The 27,282-nt window shown below is 37.6% G+C and overlaps 4 protein-coding genes across 4 annotated transcripts; 1 reads left to right on the top strand and 3 right to left on the bottom strand.

The window, feature by feature from the left end:
* Positions 1–13,804: 13,804 nt before the first annotated feature.
* On the bottom strand, positions 13,805–15,113 carry LOC107185887 (seipin). The gene is made up of 4 exons (XM_015573661.1): positions 14,890–15,113; positions 14,607–14,752; positions 13,989–14,516; positions 13,805–13,902 (listed from the first exon to the last, which is right to left on the bottom strand). The coding sequence occupies exons 1-4, from the start codon at positions 15,111–15,113 to the stop codon at positions 13,805–13,807; spliced, it is 996 nt and encodes a 331-aa protein (XP_015429147.1).
* A 612-nt stretch (positions 15,114–15,725) lies between these two features.
* On the bottom strand, positions 15,726–17,686 carry LOC107185835 (retinoblastoma-binding protein 5 homolog). Its single transcript, XM_015573602.1, has 7 exons — positions 17,576–17,686; positions 17,477–17,502; positions 17,234–17,406; positions 16,924–17,152; positions 16,397–16,852; positions 15,915–16,323; positions 15,726–15,841 (listed from the first exon to the last, which is right to left on the bottom strand). The coding sequence occupies exons 1-7, from the start codon at positions 17,592–17,594 to the stop codon at positions 15,756–15,758; spliced, it is 1,398 nt and encodes a 465-aa protein (XP_015429088.1). The 5' UTR covers positions 17,595–17,686; the 3' UTR covers positions 15,726–15,755.
* Positions 17,687–17,995: 309 nt separating this feature from the next.
* Positions 17,996–19,815, top strand: LOC107185871 (28S ribosomal protein S29, mitochondrial). The gene is made up of 6 exons (XM_015573643.1): positions 17,996–18,143; positions 18,302–18,625; positions 18,795–18,887; positions 18,958–19,094; positions 19,153–19,500; positions 19,579–19,815. Exons 1-6 carry the CDS (start codon positions 18,125–18,127, stop codon positions 19,813–19,815), a joined length of 1,158 nt encoding a protein of 385 aa, XP_015429129.1. The 5' UTR covers positions 17,996–18,124.
* Positions 19,816–19,953: 138 nt separating this feature from the next.
* On the bottom strand, positions 19,954–22,171 carry LOC107185842 (sequestosome-1). Its single transcript, XM_015573613.1, has 4 exons — positions 22,110–22,171; positions 21,589–21,777; positions 20,486–21,447; positions 19,954–20,406 (listed from the first exon to the last, which is right to left on the bottom strand). The coding sequence occupies exons 2-4, from the start codon at positions 21,761–21,763 to the stop codon at positions 20,164–20,166; spliced, it is 1,380 nt and encodes a 459-aa protein (XP_015429099.1). The 5' UTR covers positions 21,764–21,777; positions 22,110–22,171; the 3' UTR covers positions 19,954–20,163.
* Between the last annotated feature and the right edge of the window lie 5,111 nt (positions 22,172–27,282).

Below are 27,282 nucleotides of genomic sequence, written 5' to 3'. Positions count from 1 at the left end.
TGCTTAAAAGTTCGAGGGTCCTTTTTGTATCCCTATTGCGCGTTTCAGATCAGAACCGATCCCCTCTTGGTTTACCTAATTCCCACCGCCAGGAATTCTCTTCGGGTCTGGTTATCGAATACTTTACAACCAACTACATTGGTTCTATCTCGATCTTAGGTCCAGCCCTACGCTCGGCAACATTCCCTTCACCTACATCCAAGGTGCGTTCCCAAGGTAAACAGTCAGGTTTAACGAGCAGTTTCAGGAATCGTGTTACAACAAGAACCACTGAGTTTGCGAACCAATAAGCAGCAACAGCAGCAGCAGTGCGGCAATCTAAACAGAAACAGGTTCCCGCCCGATCTCTGTGGATCGTTAGGGTACCTCCCTGCTCCCTTGGATGCTCCCACATTTTTCGGATTACTCCCGCTCTCCCCATTGTTCCGCCTAATCTTACGAGCGAAAATACACGGTTGGGCCCCGTAGTCCCCGTGGGGACTATAAATATAAAAGGCGGCCGTCTTCGTTCTTCGGCCTGCGTACGCCGCTGGCACCTGTCGTGTGGCTTCAGGTGGGCCCTGGGTGGGGAGAGCGGGTTCCGCGATGGGTGGAGAGACAGAAATCGACTGCCATAAGATGGTGGCTCACCCGTGGTCGTTCCAAAACCGGTTCAGGAATCCGGGGCCACGCTTACGCGCCAGTGTCTATCAACTTGGACCGTGCAGAAGCTAGGACTTGGGCGGTACCAGTCTCTCACCAGGTCCGAAGGCTTAGAAAACACTGTTCGCCGACGATCACGATGACGAGCCTGCTTTTACGAGTGACTCTGGCTCCGGTTCTTTACTCTCCCCCCCCCCCTTCGTTTTCCGCAACACGACGAACCCCGTAGGAGCTGGAGGACACGCCAGCGGCGTGGACGACCACGAAGAAAAACACCGGGAGACGTTTTTGCATGGGAATGTGTATGATGAAAGACAGAGGTCGAGCTATAGAGGATTGCGTTTGGGTTCCGTGGCCCGTCGAGTAGTATTTTTCCTCACCATCCTTTCGTCGTGAAAGGCGTTGGTAAGAACATTCAATCCAGGTGTTCGCCGGAATTCACTGTCGACGCAACGAAACGACGTCTCCGAGAAGACATTCGAGGCGGGCGCTTCCCCTTGATCGTTCTCCTCGCGCATCGTTTCTTCTTGAATCACGGTTTCCTTGAAGGGACGTCGCTCCGCCGCGATGCGCGGGTAACTTAAAGTATTTTTAATCTCGTTTCGCATTCTGAGGCGCTCCGATTCATCGATTTTCACAAGGTAAAGAACGAGAGGAAAGAGGGTGGGTGAGCTGACGTTCTATCGCGAGGCAATATCCGAGGCCGATGTTTCTCGTTCAGTGTCGTGTTCAACGCGAGCTCTCGGCCCTGTCTTTCGATTCGCGTTCGTTCGGTCGGAAAATTCCTGGCAAAAACCGTCTCTCGTAGAACGACGCGGCGCGTCTCAATCGCGAGCCTCAGGCAGAATCGAACAAAACAGTTCCACCGGTTAACGAGGTATGTCAGGAGGGATGAGGGAGGGGAGGGGAGTTTCGCCCTGTTTCTTCGATCGAATCGTTGGAAGATTCCTCCGCGGGAGCACCAAGGACCATAACGCCACCGTGGTCATCCTAGTTGCTCGTGGTTCCGTCGTGGATATCAAGGCGTGGAAAGCAACCAGGCCAGTTTATGGGTCCCATGTATGCGCGCAATGCGAGCGCATTCTGCCGTGCTATTGACTCGACAGCAACCGCGCTCCTCGCGACAAAATCGTCGTCCCTCATTACGGTCGATGATCTGACCTGGACAGCAGCGTATTTCAATCCTCGTAAAATCGAACTCGAAGAATCCGTCCGGTTGTCCGGTAATTAAGGTTGCGCGCTCGCGCGATTAATCCCCCCCGATTCTGTCTTCCATACGGCAACAAAGACAATCGCAAGGGATATCCTTGACGAAGGACACGACCCACCTTTACGTCCCGATCGAGACACCCGAATCGCTAATCACAGGCATTAACGGCTCAAGACGTTGTAATATCGTGTAATTGAACGGTGTCGTTAGACGGCTATGTGCCTCGGGTGATTCCATGCATAGACAATTAATCGTTCCCCCTATCTCATGGAATGACGTGGATTCGTTTACAAGCTCGCGAAACACGTATGGCCATCGGTGTGATATTCAATTTGCGTCCAGGTACATGTCGAGTTGAAAACATTTTCTTAATCGATTTATCTATTCAGCTGAATGATCATTTAAATAATCGAACGAATGTTACACAGCGCTGTTCTCTTCGTTGTTTGTCATTGGCGTAACGTCGTGGTGTCTACGGAACGATTCCAATATTCATTCGTCGTTTCGATTGTCGCGAGGAAGCTTAACACTCCACAAACCGCGACATCATTTGAAATGCTCTTGCTTAACGATGTAACGTCGATTTTGCAAGCTCTTAATGAGACCCTTAAGGAAATATTAACGGTCTTTGGGGAGGGTAGCATAGAATCATCGTCGTGTCACTAAGGATTCGGGTGTGTCAATGCTCGTAGGTAATTCATAAACAGCGGTTCCCACGTGTCTGTGTTGTCTCGAGATTTCTAAAGCTCGCGGTAAATTCCCCAAGATTGATTATACGGTACGGTAATTATACGCCGATAAGATCGAATAGACAGTAAATTAATTAAACATCATATCATTCACAGAATAACATCCTTAGAATTATGGTATTACCATCGTTAATTTAAACAGGGCTTGGGCATCGATTTAGCAAAGATCAGCCTTTATTCGTTCCGTTCTTGGCCAACTTAGCTCCAAACAGCCAAGTGATGCAACAGATTTTGATTTGACGTCGCCAAACCCAGACCGCTAGTGTAAATCAAGCTTTAATGTGAATTCAAACTTTTCTAATTATATCACTATGAGTAATGAAGTTACTGCAAAATTGAGTCTGAAGGAACGGCGAAGACAAAGTGAAAGCTAATAAATTTTGCAATGGGATCCGGTAATGCAATCCAATCACAAAAACTGAACTGTTGCTGGACGAATATCGGTTATCGGAATCTGTCATCGCTGCCATTGTGCAAACAATTGTCTCTCTATCGAATGTATAACGTAATTAATCTATGTTAATGATAAAATAAGAATTCAGTCGATACGTTAATAATGAATTAAATTTTTAACGTATTGAGTGAACCAATAAGATATATAGGCTGGATTCTACATGCAAAAATAATCTGAAAAGAAACAATAAATTTTTTCGGGTGATGCTTGGTTTTCGAGACAATCGAATTTGAAAATTTGTTGGATACACGTGCAATAGAATAGGACTTGGCTAATGTGTCCGTTCATAGCAGGCTATTTCTACTTATTGCCAACGCACAGATGCGCGTGATTTAGATGAATTTTCAAACTCAATTTCCTCGAAAACGAAGCCTTAAATGAAAAAATGTTGTTCTTCTTTTTCGACTTATTGTTGCATGTAGCATCGCCACCCGACCACTTGTACCACGATTTTCAACACACCCAGTGTGTACCACAAATAAAGTATGCATTGAATAGAAACGGATCTAATAAAACGATCAGAAAAGCAGTTACAAAAACTCGTAATGTGAGAACAATTTAAGGAAAGCTCTCACACGAGTAAAACGATATCGCTCCGAGAGCTTCAGGATCATGTTACGATCCGTTAAAACGAGCCACTATTAGTGGTAAACTATACAAGAATCCTCGACTACCGGACTAGATCCTTTAAAATGCGTTCCAATAACGACGCCTATGGAACTGATGCTTTTTCTATTCCAGAAGCTAATGTTCCCCGGTAGCGGTCATTTATTTACAACAGCGGCCGGAGCGTTACGCATCGAAGCGATTCGTTCCAGCCGCGTAGCCGGGGCGGCGTTTCAATTCTGCACCGAGGCTGAAAAGGATCGGTGCCTGTAAATATTAAAACGCGACCGGTTTAACGTCACTCCGATCGGTGTGTCGACGACAGGGCCGGGATGTATCGTAAATTTCACCCTGATACCTCGCACGCACCCGCGGAAATATTGTCCGTACACTTTATTGCAAGTTCAACCGTGTCGTCTAACCTCTCGCTGACGGTGAATCGAAACTTTGTCAACCGCATCGCTTCGGTCCGCCCTCTAACGTGTAGCCGGGCTAGCATATCGTACGGCGGACTCGGCCGGAAAATTCACCCCTTAACCCTTAAATCGTTACGTACCTCAAAATTATGAGACTGATATATGTATATGTTGTATCTTGTTATTTTGAAGTGGAAAATATCGATATTAAGCCGACCTATTTTTTCTTCATTGCGTACAAATTTATTTTTAGAGGGAATACTTGAATTTCTCAACAATATTAAACCAACTAATTTAAAAAAATGTTTTTCTTTATTTCTAAAAAAAACAAAAAAAGAGAAAAAATTATTTCTCATCTGTATTTTTACGACAAAATCACTGGAAATATAATTTTCTACTTTTCTAGATGTACCGTATACGTTACGGTGGGCGTTGAAGGGTTAAAATGAGTATTGCACCGTTGCAATACTGGAAGTTAATGGATGAAGGTTCGGGACTCTATAAAGTTGCGTGGCCGATGGCGTACAGTGAAGTGCCATCAAATGAAACGCTAAAATTTCAGGAACCCGCGATACGTGTTTTACGACCTGATTACGATCGTCACACATAGATAAATTCGTCGAAGCACACGAATGACGGCTACGACGCGTGTTCCTCGACGGATGTTTATCACGGTTATTGGCGGTGGCTAGTAGACCTTCGATCAGAAACGCGTGTATCAGTTTCGCGGAGTTTTATTTCGAATTTCTTGAGACTCGAGACTGGAACCGGTATGTACGGAGGGGGGGGGCGGTTACGAGTGCCCGATAGGAATGTGGATTTACTTATCCTTCAAGCGCGTATATACACTGGCTAGGCGGAGGGGAACAATCGTGCAAAAGCCATCGCGTATAGTCGCGATTATGTAGCTCACGGAATAAATTGCTACAACGTCTTTCCAGCAGAATCATGTGTAACACGAGCAAAACGGGAACGGCAACGGGCAGAGGTTCACGCGGTGGGGACGTAAGGTACTAAAGTGGACGGGCATAACGTGTGCATCGACCCTTAACAGAGGCGACCACCGGCGTCCACTTGTTCAGCTGCGCGTTCGCAGGTGGACTGATTAGAAGTACAAAGTGAATCGTCGCACGAGATACGGTTATATACCTATATATATCGTCTGATATTAATCGCTGTAGGCCGTTCGTTATCGTGTGAAAATGTTCAACATGTTAAACCGAGCCGACTAGCGGGCCCAATCGCGTGATTTCAATGCGCTAGTAAAATCGACTGCAAGTTGAAACGTAGTTTCCTTTTTTGCCCGTAGTTCCAACCATGTAGGGTGGCTAACGTTGTTGATAAAGAGTAGTTCAAGTTCGTTTGCCGATAAACAGAACGAGGATCCACGATAGAGGCAACTAGCCTACTCCCATAAGCGTGCCGTTTGCTAAAAAAAAATTATCTTTACGAGTTTACCGACCGAAAACACCTGTTGTTCGAGCAATTACATCATGTGACGGACATTCACGCACCGCTGTCGCGTTAGCACGATCAAACGACGAGCATGGATGTAATATAAATTTTTCCCGGGACGTGTTCACAGTGCACTCTCTCTCTCTCTCCCTTTCCCGTAGCAAAAATACCGAGGGCTAACAGGGGGAACCGAGATAAACGGATTCGCTCCTTGGAAACTTGACGACTTCACTAATAATGATTATATTAACAAGGAGTTTAATGACCGGAAGGGTGAGCCAGAGTTCGGCTATAAAATCCTCTCCCAAGGTTCGCGATAGTCATGCAAAACAAAGATATTCATATTTCTGCCGTAAGAAAATGAGAATGGATCCAGCTGACGTTAATAGTCAAGAAGTGCAGGAAATAACGTGATTGTTAACGACGATCTCGTTTATGGTGTAACAGAAAAGTGGATCGAATTGTTACCGTCTGAAAGGCGAAGACTCTTATCTGTTTTTATGAATAAATATGCCTGTTTAACCGCTGTGCCCAAGTATCGCGCGAGGCGTGCGAATAAACGCGAACACGGAGTTTCTTCTGTGGCACAAGTGAAATAACTTTTTCGTTATTCGGCCAAGGTATTTTGCATATCAAAGCTGCTACGTTGTAGCGAAACGTGTTACAAGGCACGGCGCTCGATAATTCGGTACGGCCGGAATACAGTAAAATTCCATCCGCGGAACGTCCCTCGGAATCGCGTGACAGCCGAGATCGCTTTCGGCGTCGGCTCTTTTATTTTTCAACGACCATCGTCGCACCGCCGTCGAAGCCAAACGCTTCGAATAGCCCGTTCCCGAAGTATCTGCGCCGCAGAGCAATTTGAAAGCGGAACACTTCGCAGTTTCAGATAGGGGTTACTCGAATTGCGCAACAGAGAAACTCTCCTTTTACCCGGTTTCCTGTACGCCCAGGGTTGGCGGCGGTCTCCCACAGCGCGTTCTTAATTTACAAGGAAACGATCAAAGGAATGTTTACTTGCTCCGAGAACCCAACCATTCATAAACGATCGCTGGGTATACACAAATTGTTCGGAGTAAAGTCACTTCGGTATCACTTTGGAACACGAACTTAATAGAATATATAGAACAACGTCAAAATTGTTTTCAGGAAAAAGAATTAACTACAAAAATATACGAAGAATCCAGGGATATCAGAAGAGACTTCAAAGGGTTGCAAGACTGTTATGACAGTCAAGAGTAGAAGGATTTTGGTCGAACATTTTAGATCTTCGGGGCCTAGACCCCCCGAAATCCTTTAGCTTCGGCAGACCACCTCGACTCCTAAGACTCCTATAGTCTAAGGATTTTGAGATCTATGAAATTCAACGGTGCACCCTAAACCTTCGAAACCCTTTGATCGCGTAAGGCACCTTGGGAATCTTCGAAACCTCTTGTAGATCATGCAACCGCTTAGATACCAAAATCTCCTCGAACCTTTCGGTGGCCTTAAAACTTCCAAAGTATCTGAAACACCTTTGGGTACCCACGCGACCCCAAAACCACCAGAGACCTGTTGGTACCCTTTAATCTTAAAAATCCACCAATATCTACGGAACCTACAATTACACTATCACGAATTTGAAAATCCTCTAAACCAGGCCATGTAGATTCGACATTTTTGGAATCCCACCAATACGAGATAAGCTATACAACATATTGAATGTAATTGTTTCGTCGAGTCAGTTCTAAGAAGTTGATTCACCGCAGTGAAAGATCTCTACCAATGCGACCACAACCGGCCCGTAGAAACTTGACCAAGAAGGGATAGCAAGAACCGAAGAAATCTGGCGCAATATGGACCCCAAGAAACGTCCCGACGGCTTTATTAGATTCGTTTGGGTTTCATTTCGTGACGGTTAAGCGAACGAGATTTTCGCGCTTGGTGGCCAATTGCCAACGGATTGAATTTCTTAAAATTACCAGACCCCGTAAACCCTGTTGGTAACCGGCCCTCGAACGACCCATCCTAAGCTGGGGGAGATACCTTTGTATAGCAAACTTGCGTAACCATTTCAGAAAGCCCGTGCCCGCTAAACACATTACGAGACTCATTGAATTATCGCGACAGTGGTGTTACCGCGGTGAAACACAATTCACAGGGAAGCTTCTGCTTTTTGCGTCTCGACACGCCTTCATTATGCCACGAATATAATACATTTATGTACGTGTCCGTATATTGCCACAACGTAAAAATAACCACGATTCTTTGTTATCGATTCGAATAAAAGGGGCGATAATACGACTGCTGGTTATCGATTAGACCGCTGTAGAATTTAAAATTGTACCCTGATGAAAATTCGCCCCAATCCGGTGAAACGACACCGGACCAGATAACATCGATCTACGCGGATAGCTTACAGTGGCGATTTAATTGCTGAATCGTTCAACGTCGGTAGTCCGTAATGAGGATAAAAATGATAATGCGAATTATCACTTCTGTTTTCGCGCTGGGGCTTATCGTCCCTCTCCTGAAATCGGACGCTCGTCGCTCGTCGGTTCCGACGATATAACTTTCGCCGCGACTGCCTCAATTAAAACACGTGCTGGCACGGTCGAATTAATGGCCGTTAATTATTGTATCCACCTCGACGTATTCCAGCGCTCTGATTTAATCACCCTCGTTTAAACGAGGGTTAATAAAGGAAAAGAGGGCTAAAAGTGAAAATTCAGGCTGGGGGACGAATGGCAACGAAGTGTAGGTACATATTATACGCTTCTTCGCGGTTCTTCGACGGAATTTTTGCGGCCACGGTCACTGCGAGAATGTCTTTGAACTGTTTCACGTTCGTGTTGCTCGAATGTGTCTCTCGTTTGCGCTACAATCACCCGCCGCGCCGGCAAGAAAATCGAATTATCACCGCAGAGGAGATCTTCTTCCTATCGAGGGATGCTCGGTCCCGGGACGTGCCGTAACTACTTCTACGGCGTGCAACGAGATTTACGAACCCCAATTGTCGCGCGTACCACTTAAATATAATTTTCATCGACACCATCCATCAGATGTAGATTCGTTCCGCGAAATTATGTCGACATAGAGGCAATAAACACAGCCGTTCAAAGCGATGAAATACAAAAGTTACAAAAGAAAAGTAATAATTCACGCAACGATGTGTCGTTCTTTCGAACGAAATCGTTCTAAAGAAGAAAAAATGGTTCGTGAGAAAAAAGGATGTGTACGGGGTGTTCATAAAACCGGCAATACAAAAAAAAATCTTACTAGTTTTAGATATTATATGAAAAGTAACGTTTCGTTGCATTGCATATGTATGAAGTGTGCAAGAAATATACACAAAATATGCAAAGAGTATGCAATACGCAAAACATACGTATTGTGCTAGATAAACAACATATCTTCAGAACCCTCTAATAACAAATTCTGTCCAGGTCAGATTACTTTACCTATTTTCTATAGAAATATGCATTTGCATAAACATCCACAGTCTGGTAATGAGTTGAAAGGTAGAGTATATTTAATTACGTTGTTCGCAACCCCATGCACGAGCATCCTATTAAATATTGATTCGATTATAAAGCCGTTTACACGTCTCGCGTCCAACAAATTATAAAATTTGTAATTTCGGTGGGCGGATCGCGCATTCAGTAATTGGAAACGTCAGTGCGCGCACGCGCGGCAAAATTTAACATTGACGGGGGTAATCAGGTCTTCTCGCGGTGATCGTGAAGCTTCGATTTTTGAAAAGTCAATTAGCCCGTCGTGAAAGCTGTATTTAATGTATTAAACTCAAACTGCCATCGTTGACAGATATTTTTCCTCGGTGAGAAATTATACTAATTAACCGGAGCACAATCGAGATGAATCGTCGCTTCGGATGTAAACAGTAATATCAGTGGAGTCCTAGAGTAAAATAATTAATCCATAAGATTGTCATTTTTTTTAGGTTAAACCAAGAAAATGAAAACTGTCCATGGTCAATAATCAGATCAACTGACCATTTTTCCCGTTTTACTAAAATCACTACTATAATATCAAATCCAATTAGTGACAGAAAATCAAACAGGACAAATGATGTAGGAGATAATTCCTCAATGGTCCGTAACTATTTGCTGACTATACCTGACTCCTTCCAGTAAATGTATCAATTAATGCATTATATCAAGCGTATCCACGATTGAATAGCCGTTTCTAGTACCGTGTCATTAGCAATATTATCGTATTAAATTACAGTCGAGAGCAGAACAGAGGATACGCAACGTGTACGAACAATACGAAAACCCAATAAACGAGTAATGCCTTTCTCATTGCGTATTAAATAAGTCACGAGTGTTTGCCGATTCGACAGGTGCTTGACAATGTCTATAAACGGTCAGGCAGTAGTAAAACTATAAACAGCGTTGTTTGGTAATTAGCGGAACGTTAGGAATTTTGTAAAAGAAACGCCGTGCCAATGAAAAAACCTCCGAACTCGCCCTTGTATCTTCCGTCTCCCGTGGACGATAAATTTTCCCGTGGAAATGCCAGCCGCGGTTTGAACCGGTAGTTCATTTGCAGAGAAAAAATACGCTTCAAGCGTGGAAATGTTCGAATTTGCATTTAGATCAGTTTTTCAGCATTGAAAAATTGAATTAAGGATCGGGGATGCATATGTATGTGAAAATGTTTATGAAATCAACAGCATGCGATTAAAACTGTGGAACAAAAACAGACGTTGGACGAGCGAGAACGTGTGCAGTGATCGTTTTCTCAATTTCAATCAAATAAAATAATGATTAAGTGATCCACGATTAATTTTCGAATAGTCTATATCAAGAATGTATATTCGAAAGTTTCTAGAATACGTGGATAGAGGAAACGAAACGCGTGTATAGAATAATTGCGTATAGGTACATACATATTAACCATGTGATAATAAAAGCTCATTGTAGGTTCACACGCAATTTATCGAAGCGTATAAAAATGTGGTGACACATACCGATTCGCCGATGGTGAAGGAGCGAGCCGTTAGAGACCGTCAGTGTAGTCCAGTATGGCCAAGCATAAATCACAGTTTTTCCACGCGGCGCAGCAATACATAGTCCAATCGTTCGACACTTCGTTCGGTATATTCGGCCAGCGATGAGAATTAGTCTGTGTTGATCCTGTCGACTCTGTAAATTACAATAGCACGAATGAGTGTGCGACTTGTCAATTTCGTGATTTTCAGTGAAAATATTGAAACCTACGTAAGGTGAGTCTTAAGAAACGCAACATCTGAATGAATAATATGAATGAAATATATAAAATTCGACGAACGTCGACAATAGTTTCTACTTTTAATTCGCAGCATCGATACCGCCTGACGTTAGACTCCACGTGCGGCTATGCAGGGGGAAGTACTTAAGCTATCACAAACGTCATCAGGTCGGACGAATAATGCATTAAGATCACACGATTAACTTCGTGAAATAGGCAAGGCACACGATTGGTACGATAAAATCGTTGAATTCGGAAAATCGCGTTCACAGCTGGTTTGCATTTCTATTCCAAAGTATGCGTATGTGATCTACAATTTCGTTAATCAATCGATCTGGTTTTCAATGTTGTCCGTCACGTTGCTCGTCCTGCATCGGATCGAGCTGACGCAATTTCGCTTCTCCGCGTATATGCGTCGGAGAACACGCTCGTTTGAAGTGAATCGAGAACCCTCGAGAAGATTCAGAGAACAGAGTAATGGAGAGACAGAGGAAATGAGAGGAGAGAGAAAAAGACAGACTCGCACACCTGTCTGAATCTCGAGTAACGAGCCAAGAGAAACACAAGGCGACCCCACGAATTCGTGCTGCTCCTTTGAGCTTCCCCCTTTTTAACCCACCGCAGCGACGGCGCGGTGCCTGGGATAACGCTGGGAACCGGTTCCCCGTAGTATTTATGCATCGTGTGTACGCGGCTTGCGCCTACGAATGCATAAGATGCGCCCAGCCCCTTTCTGCTCCTCTTTCCCATCCGACACTTACATGCGCAAGATTTCTCTCGGTATATACATATGTCCGTCATTCTTGTTTTTTTTTCTGTTTTTAACGTGCCAACACTCGCTATACAGCCAGGGACATATTAAACGCACTTTCGTGACGTCGCTACGGTACGAAACTCCTGAGACTGTTCTCTAACTCCACCAAAATGAAAGCGAGTCTCGTCGAATGTCCAGAAACGTAAGAACATCGGGACTCACAAATTGATTTTCCATTGACATTGAATTCAGTTCGACTCTTTTTCTACAAGACCACTTGGAACAAGAAACACTCACTGTGGTCCTTACATCTACGTAATAAAAAATGCAGAATAAATCTTTTTAGTTCTTACTTTATTACTTCGTTTCTGAAAAAAATTGACTTATATAATTAATCGAACGAACGCACTTTCGAGGTTAAACTAAATAGAAGCAATAAGTGACAAACAGACATGTTAATAGAGTATGTAATACTCATATTTCTTTTCGACAGCATAGTCTTCTTTTGGAAAGATTTTATTCTAGACCTTCAGTACTAGTGGATTACGTACATGTACGAACATACATGTTTTATAAATCTGACCATTCCCAAAACCTATCTTCGTAAAAGGATAAAATCATCTTATATCATACTTTGAAGTAGACATAAATAAAAATAACAACTGAATAGAAACATTGTTATATGGTATTCCTATAGGTATTGAAAAGGTTTTGTTGTTGTGAAGATAACATTGTATGAATGTATACTAGCCGTATAATGCTAGAGAATAACATATTTAATGTCAATAGTTGTGTTTATTAAGATTATTCATTTTGTAATTCTTCCCTACCCTTCCTCTAACCTTGTGACGAGAAAGGTTTAAAATCAAGGTCTTCATATAATCGAAATAAATATCCCAAATAACACATGACGCCCAATTACGGCTAATTTAGGTCTAAGGTGCCATTAAACCGTCTTCAAGGCGTCATGTGCTATCTGATATTACAGTATATTTATAAGTGGTATATTATTTACGATACTCACGAATGTCTACAAAATTTTCAGTTCCTTAGTTAGATGAAATTCAAGTGGGTATATGTACATCTGGAACCTAACTGCTACGCCCTCCGATTGTAAAGATAATGTACCTTTGAAAATGATTTCATGTTGTTTCAGAATAATTCTATGGAATTTAACAAAAATATGTTTTCCGAAGATATTGTATTACAATTCTTAATATACATACCTATTATATTTTGTTACAGTTGTTGTTGGAAAATAATGTACGTACAGCAACAATTAAGGTGCTCACGTAAAACCGTTGAAAACGATATTCGAAATATCGTTTTAAATCGATTCTGATTTTCTTTTACTTCAGCAGATGGCGCTGTCGATTTAAGCGCGAAAAAATAAATTTCGAGTCTATCATAAAACAGCTTAAGGCATCTTTCCATAAATCTTTTACACGTCAGTTAATGCGTAAAAATCAACATAAAACCACGAGTTGTTAATAATTTTGTTTGTTATGAAAAGTTGCAACTTGGAATACTGGAACCGCATGCCGAGTCATTGGGTACCAAGCACACTTCCTCTCTGTATTACGGCACGAGAAACTAGAACCTACCTACATATATGTATGTGTATGTGCATAATACACTCACAAATATACGTTTCGCCGTAAGTAGTAATGACTTTCATCTGGATTACAATTAATTAAGACAAAATGGGCAAAATGTTCATTAATTTTAACCCAGACCTCGTTGGTAATATCTCTAGTTGATCTGAGAAATACGACACAATGTACATTAAAAAAGGACATTCCTTCATTAGATAATGCAAATCCACCTTTCAAGTTGAATTTTATTCTTTAATTTTATAATAAATAAATCGTATAATTAACAGACAACTCAGGTTGTAGACGACTTTTCATATAAAATAAAATTTTGTAAGTGAAACTTAGGCTTATATGCTTATAACATACATGATAGATTTATCAAATATATAACTTTTGCAAGTTATTTTATTATAGATAAGATTCAGTTGTTTATAGTACAATTCAAGGAGATATCAAAGTATCTTAATATAAAAAAATAAATATTCTTATGATATGTTTATATACCGTAGTATATTTATCTATAGAAAAGTCTAAGCATATAGTAGAAAATTGCGTACTAAGTATTACTTCTTTCTTTGTGGAAAACATCTATCTTCTTGAACATTAGTTGCGTGACATACTTTCTTATTATTTACTTATTTTGGTTAAAAATTATTCATATTTTCGTATATCTATTGGAATGCACAGTAAATTACTTCAATAGTTCAATATGTGAAGACTGAGATTCACCTTCAGTCTCAAGAAAATCTGGTAATGCAAAATTCTCTTCTGATGATGAATCAGATGGTTCTAGAAAAAATGAAATACTTTAATAGTGATTCTATAGTGATAAATATGCAAAACTTTATTAATGAAAATGAAAAAGAGTAACCTACGATCTTGACTATTTTTACGTTCCTTTCCTTCATCTGTAGTAGAATTCTTTTCATGTTCATCTTTTTCTTCTGTTTTCTTTTCTTCTTCATAAATAAAACTATCGTCTCCAGTATCTTCATAAGTTGTAAAGTGAAGGTAAGAAAGAGTGCAGACAAGAGCTATGAAAAACAAATTTGTACCGATTCCAACAATAGCAGACAAAATCGGCCAATGAAACATAAGATAACGTAAACCAGATAAGTGAGCATTTATCATAACTGTTGCTGAATAAAATTCAATATGTCTTGACTGTATTTCAATGTATATTACTGTAACTGGATGGCTCTGATCTTCTTCGAAATTACCAAATAATTCTAAAACTACATTTTGCTTTTCTTCTGTAGTACCAAAAATCATCATAGGTGAAAATGTAAAAGTTGTAAGTGCATGTAGCAATGTACTGCGATAATGCATCATAGCAGATCTACATGCATGCTCCACAAGGAAACCATCTCTGCTGTGTAGTTGTGCACAAACCATAAACATACCTACACAAAAAATAGAAATTAGAATACAAATAAGTGATTATAGTTTTATATTTGTTTAAAAAATGAAGTTTTATAATAAATATATATTACCAAGTTCTTTATTGGCTGGCGATTCTGGCATTTCTAAATGCAGATTCACTTTATATGGTTGTCCAACCATAAGAAGTTGTTGCTTGTTTGTTAACTGTACATATGCTGATGGGAAGCTACAAATTCCTTTCTGTTCATTGCATGACCTGTAATAATAAAGGACAATTTAATCAACATTTACATATAACATATACTTTATGAGATTATATAAAACACAGAAAGCAGTATGATCTATTATATGCCGAATCTTTCTACTTAACTAACGTACAAGTGATAAGCTCACTTGAATTGTAGATGCACCGGGCGTATATAGGACATACTCGGCATGTATGCATAGTAGAATGCAGTGTAGAGGAAAACTGATAACCAAACAATAAGGACTCCGCTAATGATAATAATTCCACCACTTAATATTACATCTCTGGCAGACTGTACACCTCTTGTCGTTTTCTTCTGAACGCTAAACCATTTTTTATTTACTTGTTCCAATAACCTCGACGTCAACATTGCAGACGATTTAATTCACTTTGAGGAAGAAGTTGGTCTGATCACTGCGCAATTTTAATTGCGCTTTCAGGAATTGTTACATGAGATAAGATAAATCATTTATCAATCAATTAGTTTTCTTTTTAAATTATTTGGTACTAAAGTATAGGTTAACTGAATCACATTTCGCAGGTCACGTGGCAATAACAACGTTACCACAATGATAGTGCATGGAACAATAATGTTAGGTACTTTTCTAGATGTTTGAAAAAAATATATTTTATTAATTTTTTTCATCAGTCTATTTAACAATCCCGTAAAATTTACGTAAATAATAATCATTTAGAATAGAAAATACTTTAATTTAGAGTAAGTATGCCTTTTTATTTATAAGATGGATATGAAATTGAAAATTTTTATCTATGTTAACATGTACAGCATAATTTCTCATACAGCTATTCAATATCAAAACACATTGATGCACAAATGATGCATGTAATAATATGTAAGGTACATTCCATAGGAAGTAGTAAACATTTTATGATATATATTACAATTATAAAATATTACCAGAATTGATAATATGTTTAAAGTATTTTTAAACAATCTGTACATTATAATATAGTTGCTGATACTAAGAATGTACAAAGAATACATTCTGAATTATTTCCCCTTTCTGTGCTCCAATCGTGGCCTTCCTTTTTTAGTTGTTGGTTTATCTTTTCCTTTATTCAATAATGGATGAGTTTCTAGAAACAAAAGTATTGATAATAAATTGAATAAACTAACTATTGCGTCAGAATTTTCTGTTTCAAACATTACCATCTACAGGTGCTCCCTGCAAATTAATATCATGAGAACGATGCTTTTTCATAGGTGGTTCATGAGGCGTTGTTTGATTATCTTCTGAATCTTCTACATCTGGTGATATTGGTAAAAATTGCAGTGAACCAATATCTTCCATTTCCTCATCAGAGCTACAAAAAGCAGCAACTCTATCAATAGATGCAACATCTACTTCAATCTCTTCATCCTGGGCTTCTTCACCTTGGACTACAGACTTATCTTCATCGCTCAAATCAAATTCACTCTCCCTTTCTTCATACTCAACATTTTCATCCAATTCCTTAAAATCTGGCGCAAATGCAGACCAATTCTCAACTTGATTTTGTGCCCAAATAGAAACTACACCAGATGATATAGAAGCAATAATTGGTCTCACAGGATGCCACTATATCAAAGTGATTTTTTGTAGTTAATTTATGGACCATTTTATGTTAATGAAATAAAAGTTACTTATTTACCACAACATCAAGTAATAATTCTCCCTTAGTTCCATGTAAAATTTTTACTAGATTTCCAATACTCTTCTCCCACACATATAAAGCATGTTGTCTTGCGGATCCAGCACATACATACTCTCCATCTCCAGAAAAGCAACATTTTTTCCACATAGTTTTGTTCACAAGGTCTTGTAATTTTTGTATTGGTTCAGGTTCACCATCTTTACCACATGCTAATACTTCTGTACTATCGTACACTCGAATTACTCTATCTGATGTATTTACTAAAAAACAGGAACCTCGCCTTGCAAATTCAATACTTTTTACAGCTGTATTACTTGCAGTGCCTTGTGATATTTTATATGATGCTTTTACAGTTAGAGATTCTGCATCAAGGACTAGAATTCTACCACGAGCATTTCCAGTATATACATAATCTCCACGTCGATCAAAAGATGCTACTATATTTAAATCACTCTGCAATAAAACTATTGTAAATAAATGTTGAAAGTATTACACAGTTATATTACATATACATATGTACATACATCATCATCAAGAGGTATAACTCTATGTGAACCCTCAACATCAACCATTACTGCTGCATGTCTCATTGGACATACTAAGAATTTGTTAAGATTTCTTGGATGAAATTGTACTTTTAATATAGGTGAAGGAAATCTGTATTTTTGATCACATTCCCCTGATAAAACATCCCATATGCAAACATTATTGTCTGTAGAGGCACTTAATAATTTATGCCCATTCCTAGACCAACTATTTGAAGAAAATATTAGTAACATAGTATTAAAGTGTACTTAATGATATGATTGTATATTCTGATTTTAAATAATTTACCTTAATGAGCATACTGGATGTACATGTGCACTAATGATTTTTGCAACACCTCGTGTTAAAAAATCCCAAATGACAATTCTACCATCGTTACACCCAACAGCAAGAAGAGTTCCCCTCTTGTTGAAGGTACAAGTTACCGCTAATGATATACAGTCTAATGTACCATCAAATTCCTAATAATTATAAACATTGTAACGTTAGTAAATTAAAAATGCACAATGCATTCTAATAGATGCATCTTACCTCTGGATAATTCTGTCCAAACGATTCTGAAAAAGCGAAACTTCAGTAAAATTATAACAGTTTTACTATGCTTTCAAATAAATATTTATGAAATCTTACCTAATAATTCTAAATTCATTTTTATTTGACTTGCTAAAGTTATTGTTTTCTGGCAGTGTTATGTATTCGTTAACCTGCAATCTGCCGCCAACATGTTCCTAACCATTCCTAACGTCAATTCACGAATAACTTCGGAGTAATCCGTGCGTCAATCTTTGTCGCTGATGGTATGCTTCTAGGTGTGCCGAATGCAAAGTAAACATTACTAGATTCTTACTTGCATATATAGTACCTGATAATACTTATAAGTATTATTAAGAGGATTAATTCAATTTAATTTAGACTGTGAATTAAATTATTATACAAACTTAAGTAAAGTTATACATATTAATCATAAATATTTGTAAATAGGGACATCTTATACAATCGATTGAAATGGTAACCGTGGTAATATTGTAAGTGCACAACTGGCACAAACTATGCAGTAAAATACGTATATTAAGTTTGTTGCGTATTGTCTGCAATTGCTGTGCGTTTAATGAACATGTTTTAAAACTGTTTAAATAAGAAAGAAACTCAAATAATATTACTTGTGATATTATAGACAACATGATGTCAGTTTGTACCTGTACGCTTTTTTTTATTTATATAGTTGAATGTAAAGTGTTATAGACGTTAGGTTAATTTACTTTTCACTCTATATTTTTAATTATCACATGCTATCATAAACCGTTTGAAACATTTTCGTTATATGTTATTATTCTTATGAATCTCTTACTCTGTTAGATTCATTACTCAGACGAATATGCCTTACTAGTGGACGACGAACATATACTACAGCAACTGCAACAAAACTTCAGAATACTGAAATTGAGCCCTTCCGTACCTTTGAAACGTATCCTCCAAATCATACTGAAAGTCACTTGGGTCGAATATATACAGTACCATTTGAGGATCACCAAGTATTACAAAACAATATACCAAATGAATGGAAGCAACAAATAAAGATTTTTGCAGAATTTGGTATTTTAATTAGGAAACCTGCAGTTGAAATAATATCATATCTTGAACAGACAGATTACACAAGACCTATAAATAAATATGTTATATGTATCCTTTTTAACTTTTTAATCATAATTTGAGATTATGTAGTATGCAACCTAATAGCAAATGCTGCCAAATAAAGAGCATTGCTAAATACATTTTATTGAATTCTCATCCAGAGAGGATTAATGAAATATATATACAACTATATTTTTATTACAATTGTAATGGTTAGATGGTAGAGACGGTGTAGGAAAAACATCAACCATATTGCATTTAATTCACTATGGTCTTGCAAAAAAGTTCATTGTTCTTCATGTACCATCAGGTAACAAGCAGAGTTTTAGCAATGTATATTTATATCACCTGCATAATATTGTTCTGTTTCATATTTTTAGTTAATACTTGGTTTAGATTTCCAAAAGAAATTGCAAATTCCCCATTGGAACCAGATAAAATAGACTTAACTATTCATGCAGGAACATGGTTAAAATATTTCAAAAATTTAAATGCGCCAGTATTTAAAGAACTTCATGTAAGTAAACACAATATAATTTTCAGTGTTACATGTAATTAAAATAATTGTTTTGCAGTTGGAAGTTTCTAAGGATTATACATGGAGTGCACGAGAAAGTACAAAGTGTGGAGAATCACTTTCTAATCTTATTGATTTTGGGATACATCGACTTAAATTTGCCTGCGGAGTTATTGATGCTTTGGTGAATGAACTTAAGGGAGCTAGTATAGCTGGCAAATGCAAAGTGTTGACTGTTATGACTGGTTTTAATGCATTGACTGCTGATTATACATCAATTCGTGATGAAAACAAGGTGCATGTACCACCCAAAACGATATCACTAACAAAATCACTTTTGAGTGCTGTAAATCAGGATTGGTGTAATGGTGCGGCTATACTATCAGTGGATACAAGAGCAGTTAAGGTATACAGGCAATTGTCATGTAACACATAAGGTATACTACTGTTCAGAATACTTATCATCAACTGTTTCTGTTTCTAGTATAATAGAGAATCTATATATCCAAAGTATTTACTTGGCAAAGAAGGATTTGAACTTTTAGATCCTTTCCTTCCAATTAGTATTGAAAATTACACTCAGGATGAATTTAATACCATTATAGAATATTATAAAGATAGAAAATGGATTAGAGAGATCACTCCAGAAGGGGTCAAGGAATTAGAATTACTGTCAAATAGGAATCCATATGACCTTTGGCATTATTGTAAACCTTTATAAAATAAATAAAAGTGGTTGTTACGAAAGTTGAAAGGGTTCCTTTTATACTTATTACTGTAATGTGATTATTTCATTATTTTTCCTACGAATTTTTGGTCATATAGTGAACAACAAAGAATGTATTATTATGTACTTTATTGATTTAAATGATACAGTAATTTAGAAGGAATGTTGATCTGTAACTACAACCTATATTAATTAATACTACAAATGGTGATATATAGGATTATCTATTTCAATTTTGCAAATAAAATATACTTCTGAGAGGTTACAATATTTATACATGTATTCAAAATCAACTATATATGAACTACTATATATGTATATTATAAGTTTTGAAATCTGTGTTTACTGCTGTCCAGATTGAAGTATATCCAAAACTTTATTGATGTTCCCACCTTCAGTTTCTAACAAAGAAGTTAGTATCCCTCCATTGTTTGAAAATCCCATTAATATCATAGTTTGGAGAGCATTATGAATTACTGGATCGGGATGAAATACTCTTTCCTCTTTTGGTAATTCAGGATAAATTTTCTGACGTGATGAATCTTCTTTTGGTGCTGTTGGAGATGCCAATTCAGATGAAGAAACCTAATAAGATACAGGGTGTAATTATTAAAATTCTATACATTTAATATTTATTATTGTAAATTACTTTTCTGTGACTTACTTGAGTTTCAGGCATCTTACTTAAACTGGATGAAACTGAAGATGAAGAACTGATGTCAGAAGCATCACTTTTATCTACAATTGTCCATTCGTCTGTTGGTAAAGTCTTTGGAGTAGTTGTATCTTGATGTACAGCTGATGTAGCATCAGACTCACATGTGTTATCATCAATAGAATCAGTCGACTTTCTACTTTCTTTTGGAAATTGTTTAGAAGGATCTACATTTGTTACATTCGACACATTTTCTTTTGATTTTTCTTCTTTTTTTTGTTCATCTGTTTGAGGTACATTTGTGTTGTTATCGTCAATTTGAATGTCAATGTTTATTCCAAATGGATCTAGAAATTGTGTAATATCTTTTTTTAAAAGTTTAAATACTTGTTGGGTTTTCACGTTCTCCTTATCTTCTTGTGCTGGTGCTTCTTTAGAAGCACCTGCATCATCAGCATTTGCTTCTGTCTTTCTGTCATTGGAACCATTGAAGTATGGTACAAACTTATCGAATAAAGAAAATAGATTAGGATTATTTGCAGATGGTTCATGGCATCTTCTCATTGGGCACTCATTCAGATTGTCTTTACGTAAACGTGTTTCACTTCTTCTGATAAATTTTCTTATATGATGCAGCAAAGCTCGGCCATGATGAGATGACCATTCTAATTCTCGCGGCATACGTATCATCCAATGATCTGCGTGTAGATTTAAAGCTTCACATTGTGAACACAGATCAAAATTGTCACATTGTATACATTTGTATCGAAATCCTAATATATCACTATTACATCCATCACATGCTATATTGAAATGAAACACTCCTTCCTCCTTAGGAGGTGATACTTTTTTATTTTCATTAGGTACCTGTATGTACAGCCGAAGAATTTCTATGAACTTCTTATCAATTGTTTTTTTAACACTAGCAAATTCATCATTGCTTGCCACTGTAATTTTATCATTCTCATCATCTGAAAATTCAAAATTTTGATTAAAAAACTTACTGATATTATTAGAAAATTAAATTTTCAATTAAAGCATACAAATTTTCATGATGCCTTCTTTATTATAATAAGCAAAGTGACGTAGTTATTGTATAGAAAAAAAATTACCTATCCATAATATTATGAAGTCCTTGTTATGCAGTTCGGGAAATAAACTTCTTATCTTCTTATAAACATCGTCAAAAGTTACTACCATAAGGTCGTTATAAATAAATCTCCGAATTTCTTTTATGGAACCATCATTATTTTGTAAGGACACTTTAACATCTTTACTCCAAACCATTTTAACAACCAAATCTACATAATAAAGAAATTGACATCTTAATGTAAACGGTACAGCCCAGTAGCCATATTTGTTTGGATTACATATGTCATATGACATATGTGTATGAATTACGAAAAGAACCGTCAGCGGTCCAAATAATTTAGTTGGTTGAAACAATCGCTCGGAAAATGAAACACTCGGATTCGTTTTCGGGGCTGATACCCGATCGGTCGATTTCTTTTTCCAATTTTCATATTAACCCAAACAAAAATGTAAATTATCGCGTTCTACTGCTTACACTAAGAATTATAGTTTTTGTAAGGTGCAATCGTAAAGTTTTATCGAATATAATAGTAGCACTAACCAGCACGGAGTCACAATTGTTCTTCTTTCAAAATTCTGCTTCCGTATGTCCTGACGATTCTGTTATGACTCTTTTATAGGTAACGATACCTACACACGTCAGACTCGTTCTGCGTAGTCAACACAAAATGGCGCTTTCTGGAAATATGGTTTCAATTGAATTTCTTTCTACATTTTACCAGCTACAATGCTTTTTTACATTATCTCGATCGTCTCTTGTTGAGAGACAATTGTCTTGTATACCTATAAAATTCATTTTACACGCACTAATGACAAACTTTCCAATACCCAAAGCGGCGCCATTTTTGAATGAAATGCGAAATTGGACAGATGATCCCGTGGCCTCTATGTGTAAGATCGATGATTCACGATATACACCACTAACTTTAAATCATCATGCAAACAAGCATTGTTGCATCATATGATAGGATTGCCCTTGATGTGTTTTATCACGTTTTAGTTATTTATTGTCATGTTTATAATTCAAACGATATTTTATTGTAATTACTAGTGGTAATAAGGGATGCACTCTTCAAGAAAACACATACATATGTCTTTATAGCTTTCAGAGTTCTTTATTTTTTACAATCGATATTATAAAATAATTTTATCTAAATGCCGAAAAATTAAGCGTTAAGTATAGTAATATTTTGGAAAGTAGATTTTGTCATAACTTATTATAATGTTAAAACTTGTTAACCGATTAATATACACTTACAAATGTGTAGATACATACATACATATGTATATACGTATGTATTCCAGCGAAAGATCTAGAATCACAATACAAATGTTATAGACCTATTAATAGTTGACACTCTTAATTAATTTGTATAAATATATTTAAATGACCAGTTAGTCGTCTTACGTAAATATTTAATAATTAGTAAGAATATCAACTGCGTCGTAATATTTAATAACAGAATCGTTAACAGTTTCACTTTTATATTGTTTGTTACGTGTATTCATGGATTACGATATATGTATACACTCGCAGTAAAATATGTATGACAAAGTTACTATGAGATAACTCATTAAATATTAATATTTAAATTCTAATATGATAACAAGACTGTTAACTGCTTGACCTTTTTCTCTAACATTCCAGTGTTTGTGGTGGGACACGCCGTTGACATATGTATGTATACATATATGTATGTATGACGTTTTACGTAGTGAGTGGGGATAGCGTTACTTAAGCGCTGAACATAGTTTTCGTTCGTCATTCTTCCTGCTTCGTGTAGACGTAAAGTACGTTCTTGTATTATTTTTGATACATTTTTGATAAATTTATCATCACAGACGAGATATAGAATAGACCTACATGAAATGTAATTTTTTGTCACATGCTCTCAAGGCTCCTCTCTAAAGTCCTTACCATTTCATTGTTAATACCCGACGTTACCGATAAAGCATAAATTCTGAGTATTATTGGCACAAATGGAGCATTATATATTCCATTTATATTATGTACGTATATCTAATATGATATGGCGGGAATCAAAATATCCGATACTACGGTTTAAAGTATGAATACGATACCAGTGACTACAGACATCTGTAGTCACGAAAGTACGTATATATTTTTTGACTCATCTATAACAAAACTATAACTTATTCTAAATCAATAATATCGTTAATGGACACTTCAATAATGTTACTTTTTACACGTTCTCTTTTTATTCGTCTTTTTTTATCTAATAACGCGATAAAAAAATTTATTAAGAAAAATTTTATTATTATTTATTATAATTTCTTTATTCTATTAACCTTATGTGCTAGAATACAAATGCATACAATCCGCAGTCTACTTATAGCGCTTTACATGCTCGAACACATTTTGTTGGATAACGAATTTGAGTATTATCGCGGAGTTTTATTGAATATAATTACGTTTAAATTATTATGGAAGCGCAGTGTTCTGAGCATTCTTCTTTATATAATGTGTTTGAATTAGACGAAGGGTAACATTAAATATCACGTATTTATACAATGTCGTTTCATCGGAACACATTTAACTCGCTCTACATTTAACGTAATTCAGTTCTATGAAATCGACAAGAACGCACGTAGATATATAATTGAAAAACCCGTTCTTTAGCTGCGATCATTATGTAAAATATCGTGGTCATTATAACGTGAACGCGTAAAAATAACGATGCTCTCCGCTTACGCGCAATCGTTCAACGTCAGAAAAAAGTAAAAGTCTGGTAGTAATTTTCTAATGGAATGTAGATCGATGCGATCGTTTATATCAGGTTACTGCATATTGGAATGTATTTTCTGTGCGATAGACGTGTCAGACTCGGATCCGCAGGTTCGATCAACCAAGGGGCTTTCCGAAACGAATTATGTACTTGCAGGATATTCCGATACCAGAAATGTTTTCACGAACATTCGCATAAATGTTTTCGTACGCAACACCATAATTAAGTTTTTCAACGAGGCCGTCAAGTGCGCGTTATTATTGTAATCTATTATCTTCTCAAGCTATTTTGCTATGCTCCATATCTCCCGTGCATTCTATAAATTATCAACCAACTTACCGTTTTCTGCATTACCATGACATTATTAAATTCCATTTAATATTCGATTACCATCGCGTTCGTCTAGTGTCGTATTTTAAGGGGCATACGTTATCGGGATAAAGAGTATTACACGAGCGTGTCTTCAATATTTTATGTTCGTCCCTGCATACGCTCGAATTATCCACCATAAAAGTGCTTCTCTACACTTACGGAAATTCAGTCATTTGCGCTCGAGACCGTGGTGCGACGTTCGGTAACAGCTCTTACAATAAGAGAACGTGGAAAGGCTCGTATAAAATGAGACTTCTGACGTATCTGTATTTTGTTTCTTTCGGTATCTATTTGTCAGTGGCAGATATGCCTATCAAGGAGGTGGGATACATACCATTGTTAAAAACCATTCGCAAGTACTATTTCGCACACGCCATTGTTTTCGTACAGCCGGTCAACGATCATAAAGATTTCGATGGTACGAATTAATAATTATTTCATTACGATCCCTTGCTCTTATTAATCTTATTTAAACTATCATATACATATATAATTTCTCCTAATTGCATTCTTATGTCGTTCAGTGTTCGTAGTAAGACACTTAACGCACACATGGACCCGTCTCCTTCAAAAAAACCACATTGCCATCTCGAGTATCACGTTCGAAAACATGAACGCCTTATCTAAAAATTGCGGCAGCATGGTACGACCGCTCATCGTCGTCCTGATACCTGGACCGCACGCGTACAACGAGTTCTCGAAGATCACGAAAAACTTCAAAATGTCCTGCCCCGCGTGGTTTGTCGTGTTCTTACCAACGCCGGAAAACGCATTGCACGATTATTGTTACAGACCATCCGGAAATCCGTTTCATCTGGCGTTCAATACTAAAATGTTGGTAATGTGTCCCGGGGATAATGTTTTATACGAATGGTATTCCGTGGATCGAAAAAGCACAGAGATATTCAAGCTGGGTAAGTGGGACGTGAATTCGCCACAGAGCATAGAGTTATTCACGAACTTGAGCCTGTACGAGAGAAGGAATGATTTGAAGGGCATCGTTCTGCGAGGAGTCACCGTTCAAGTAAGAGTTCCTTAGAAATGCAATCAAAATTCGGTATATATAATCAAATAAAAAAGAAAATTGTCTTGGGAAATCTTCTACCGTTCATGGTAACACGTAGCTTGCCACAGTGGAATCGGCCGTACGTAGCCAGACATACTTTACTTCGTTTTTTAAGACATTGTAAATGGTTAAAAATATATGCGTTTAGTTAATAGAGGTTGCTGATCTTGTTTTAAATTATATTGCGATTTTATTTTACGCAAAATTTTGTAACGGTGTTTAAATAATACAGCCTCGTTAGAATTTACGTGTCACCCACATACCCACATTTGGGTGACATGCCGGTTACGGTGCTAATAGAGCACTTGTTTTCTCATGTTGTAATCGATAGCACTATGATCAACGATTTAGTTTCACTCTCCAGATTTCAGATCACTGAGGGTATTTTAAATTCTGCCACTTTACTACTTTATTTTTCATTATTCATTATTTCGAAGATACGTAATTTTTAAACATTTCGTCTTCTTACGCAGCGTTTAGAGATAATAGAGTAAAAGTTTGGTAGAAAGTTCTTTTAGAAGGTCTTTTTATGAAAAAAATTCACTTTCATCTATAGACCTCGATATTGCTCAAAGTATACGATAAGGAAGTGTACGGATATTTCGGAAAAATCATGAGAGAGCTGGAGCATGCTTTGAACTTCACTATTGAAATCGTGGCCGAGGAAATCGAATACGGGAACTTCAACGAAACAACAAAAAGTTGGAGCGGAGCGATGCGTTCAGTGGTTACGGGGAAGGCGGACATCGGTGTATGCGACTTTTCGATGACAAACGACCGGCTCGATTACGTTGATTTCACGGTTCCCTTATTGACTGTTCGGCAGAATTTGTTTTACAAGCAACCAGCGATATTCGCTGTCAAGTGGTTCGCTTACTTCAAGGTACGACATAGATTTATTTATATGTGTTTGTCCTTTTACAGTGGCGGATCCGAGAACCTTTCTTTGGGGGGAGACGGGTGGCGAAATGTGTAAAAGTAGGGTAGACCAATGCGAATCGGATCATTTTTTGTTTGATAGTAGAAAAATAATAGTTAAATTCAGTATTAGTTGAAATTTAAAGATTGCTGAAAAATTCAAATTTTCATAAAAAATGTCTTTAATACATATGTACATCTTTTGGAACCATCTTTTACAAATATTAGGGGGAGGGAGACAAACACCACCATCGCCCACTCTGAATCTGCCACTGGTCGTTTAATTAATCGAGCATTGACGTCCTGTAATATTTAGAATTCCTCTCCAACAGTGCTTCACTCCCACAGTCTGGATCTCCCTAATTGGTTTACTATTTGTCGCCCAGATTATTACGTCTTTTATGAGGCGCTGGGTAAATTCATTGCCTATAACACAGGTCATGTACGAAGAATGTCTTCGAGTATGGGGTATCGTTTGCCTCCAAGGTTTGACAGGTAAATTAATAGGTTTTTATATTGTATGCCCATTTGTGTTGTTTGCTTTCGTAAAAATTATTGTCCCTTCGTCAAGAGAATGAATTGGCCCGGCGAAATATCGGCTGATAATGGTT

This window comes from Dufourea novaeangliae, unplaced genomic scaffold, assembly GCF_001272555.1.
Source record: "Dufourea novaeangliae isolate 0120121106 unplaced genomic scaffold, ASM127255v1 scaffold56, whole genome shotgun sequence".
Taxonomy (NCBI): Eukaryota; Metazoa; Arthropoda; class Insecta; order Hymenoptera; family Halictidae; genus Dufourea; species Dufourea novaeangliae.
The sequence above is the reverse complement of the archived record's forward strand: the minus strand, read 5'-3'. Positions and strand labels throughout refer to the sequence as shown.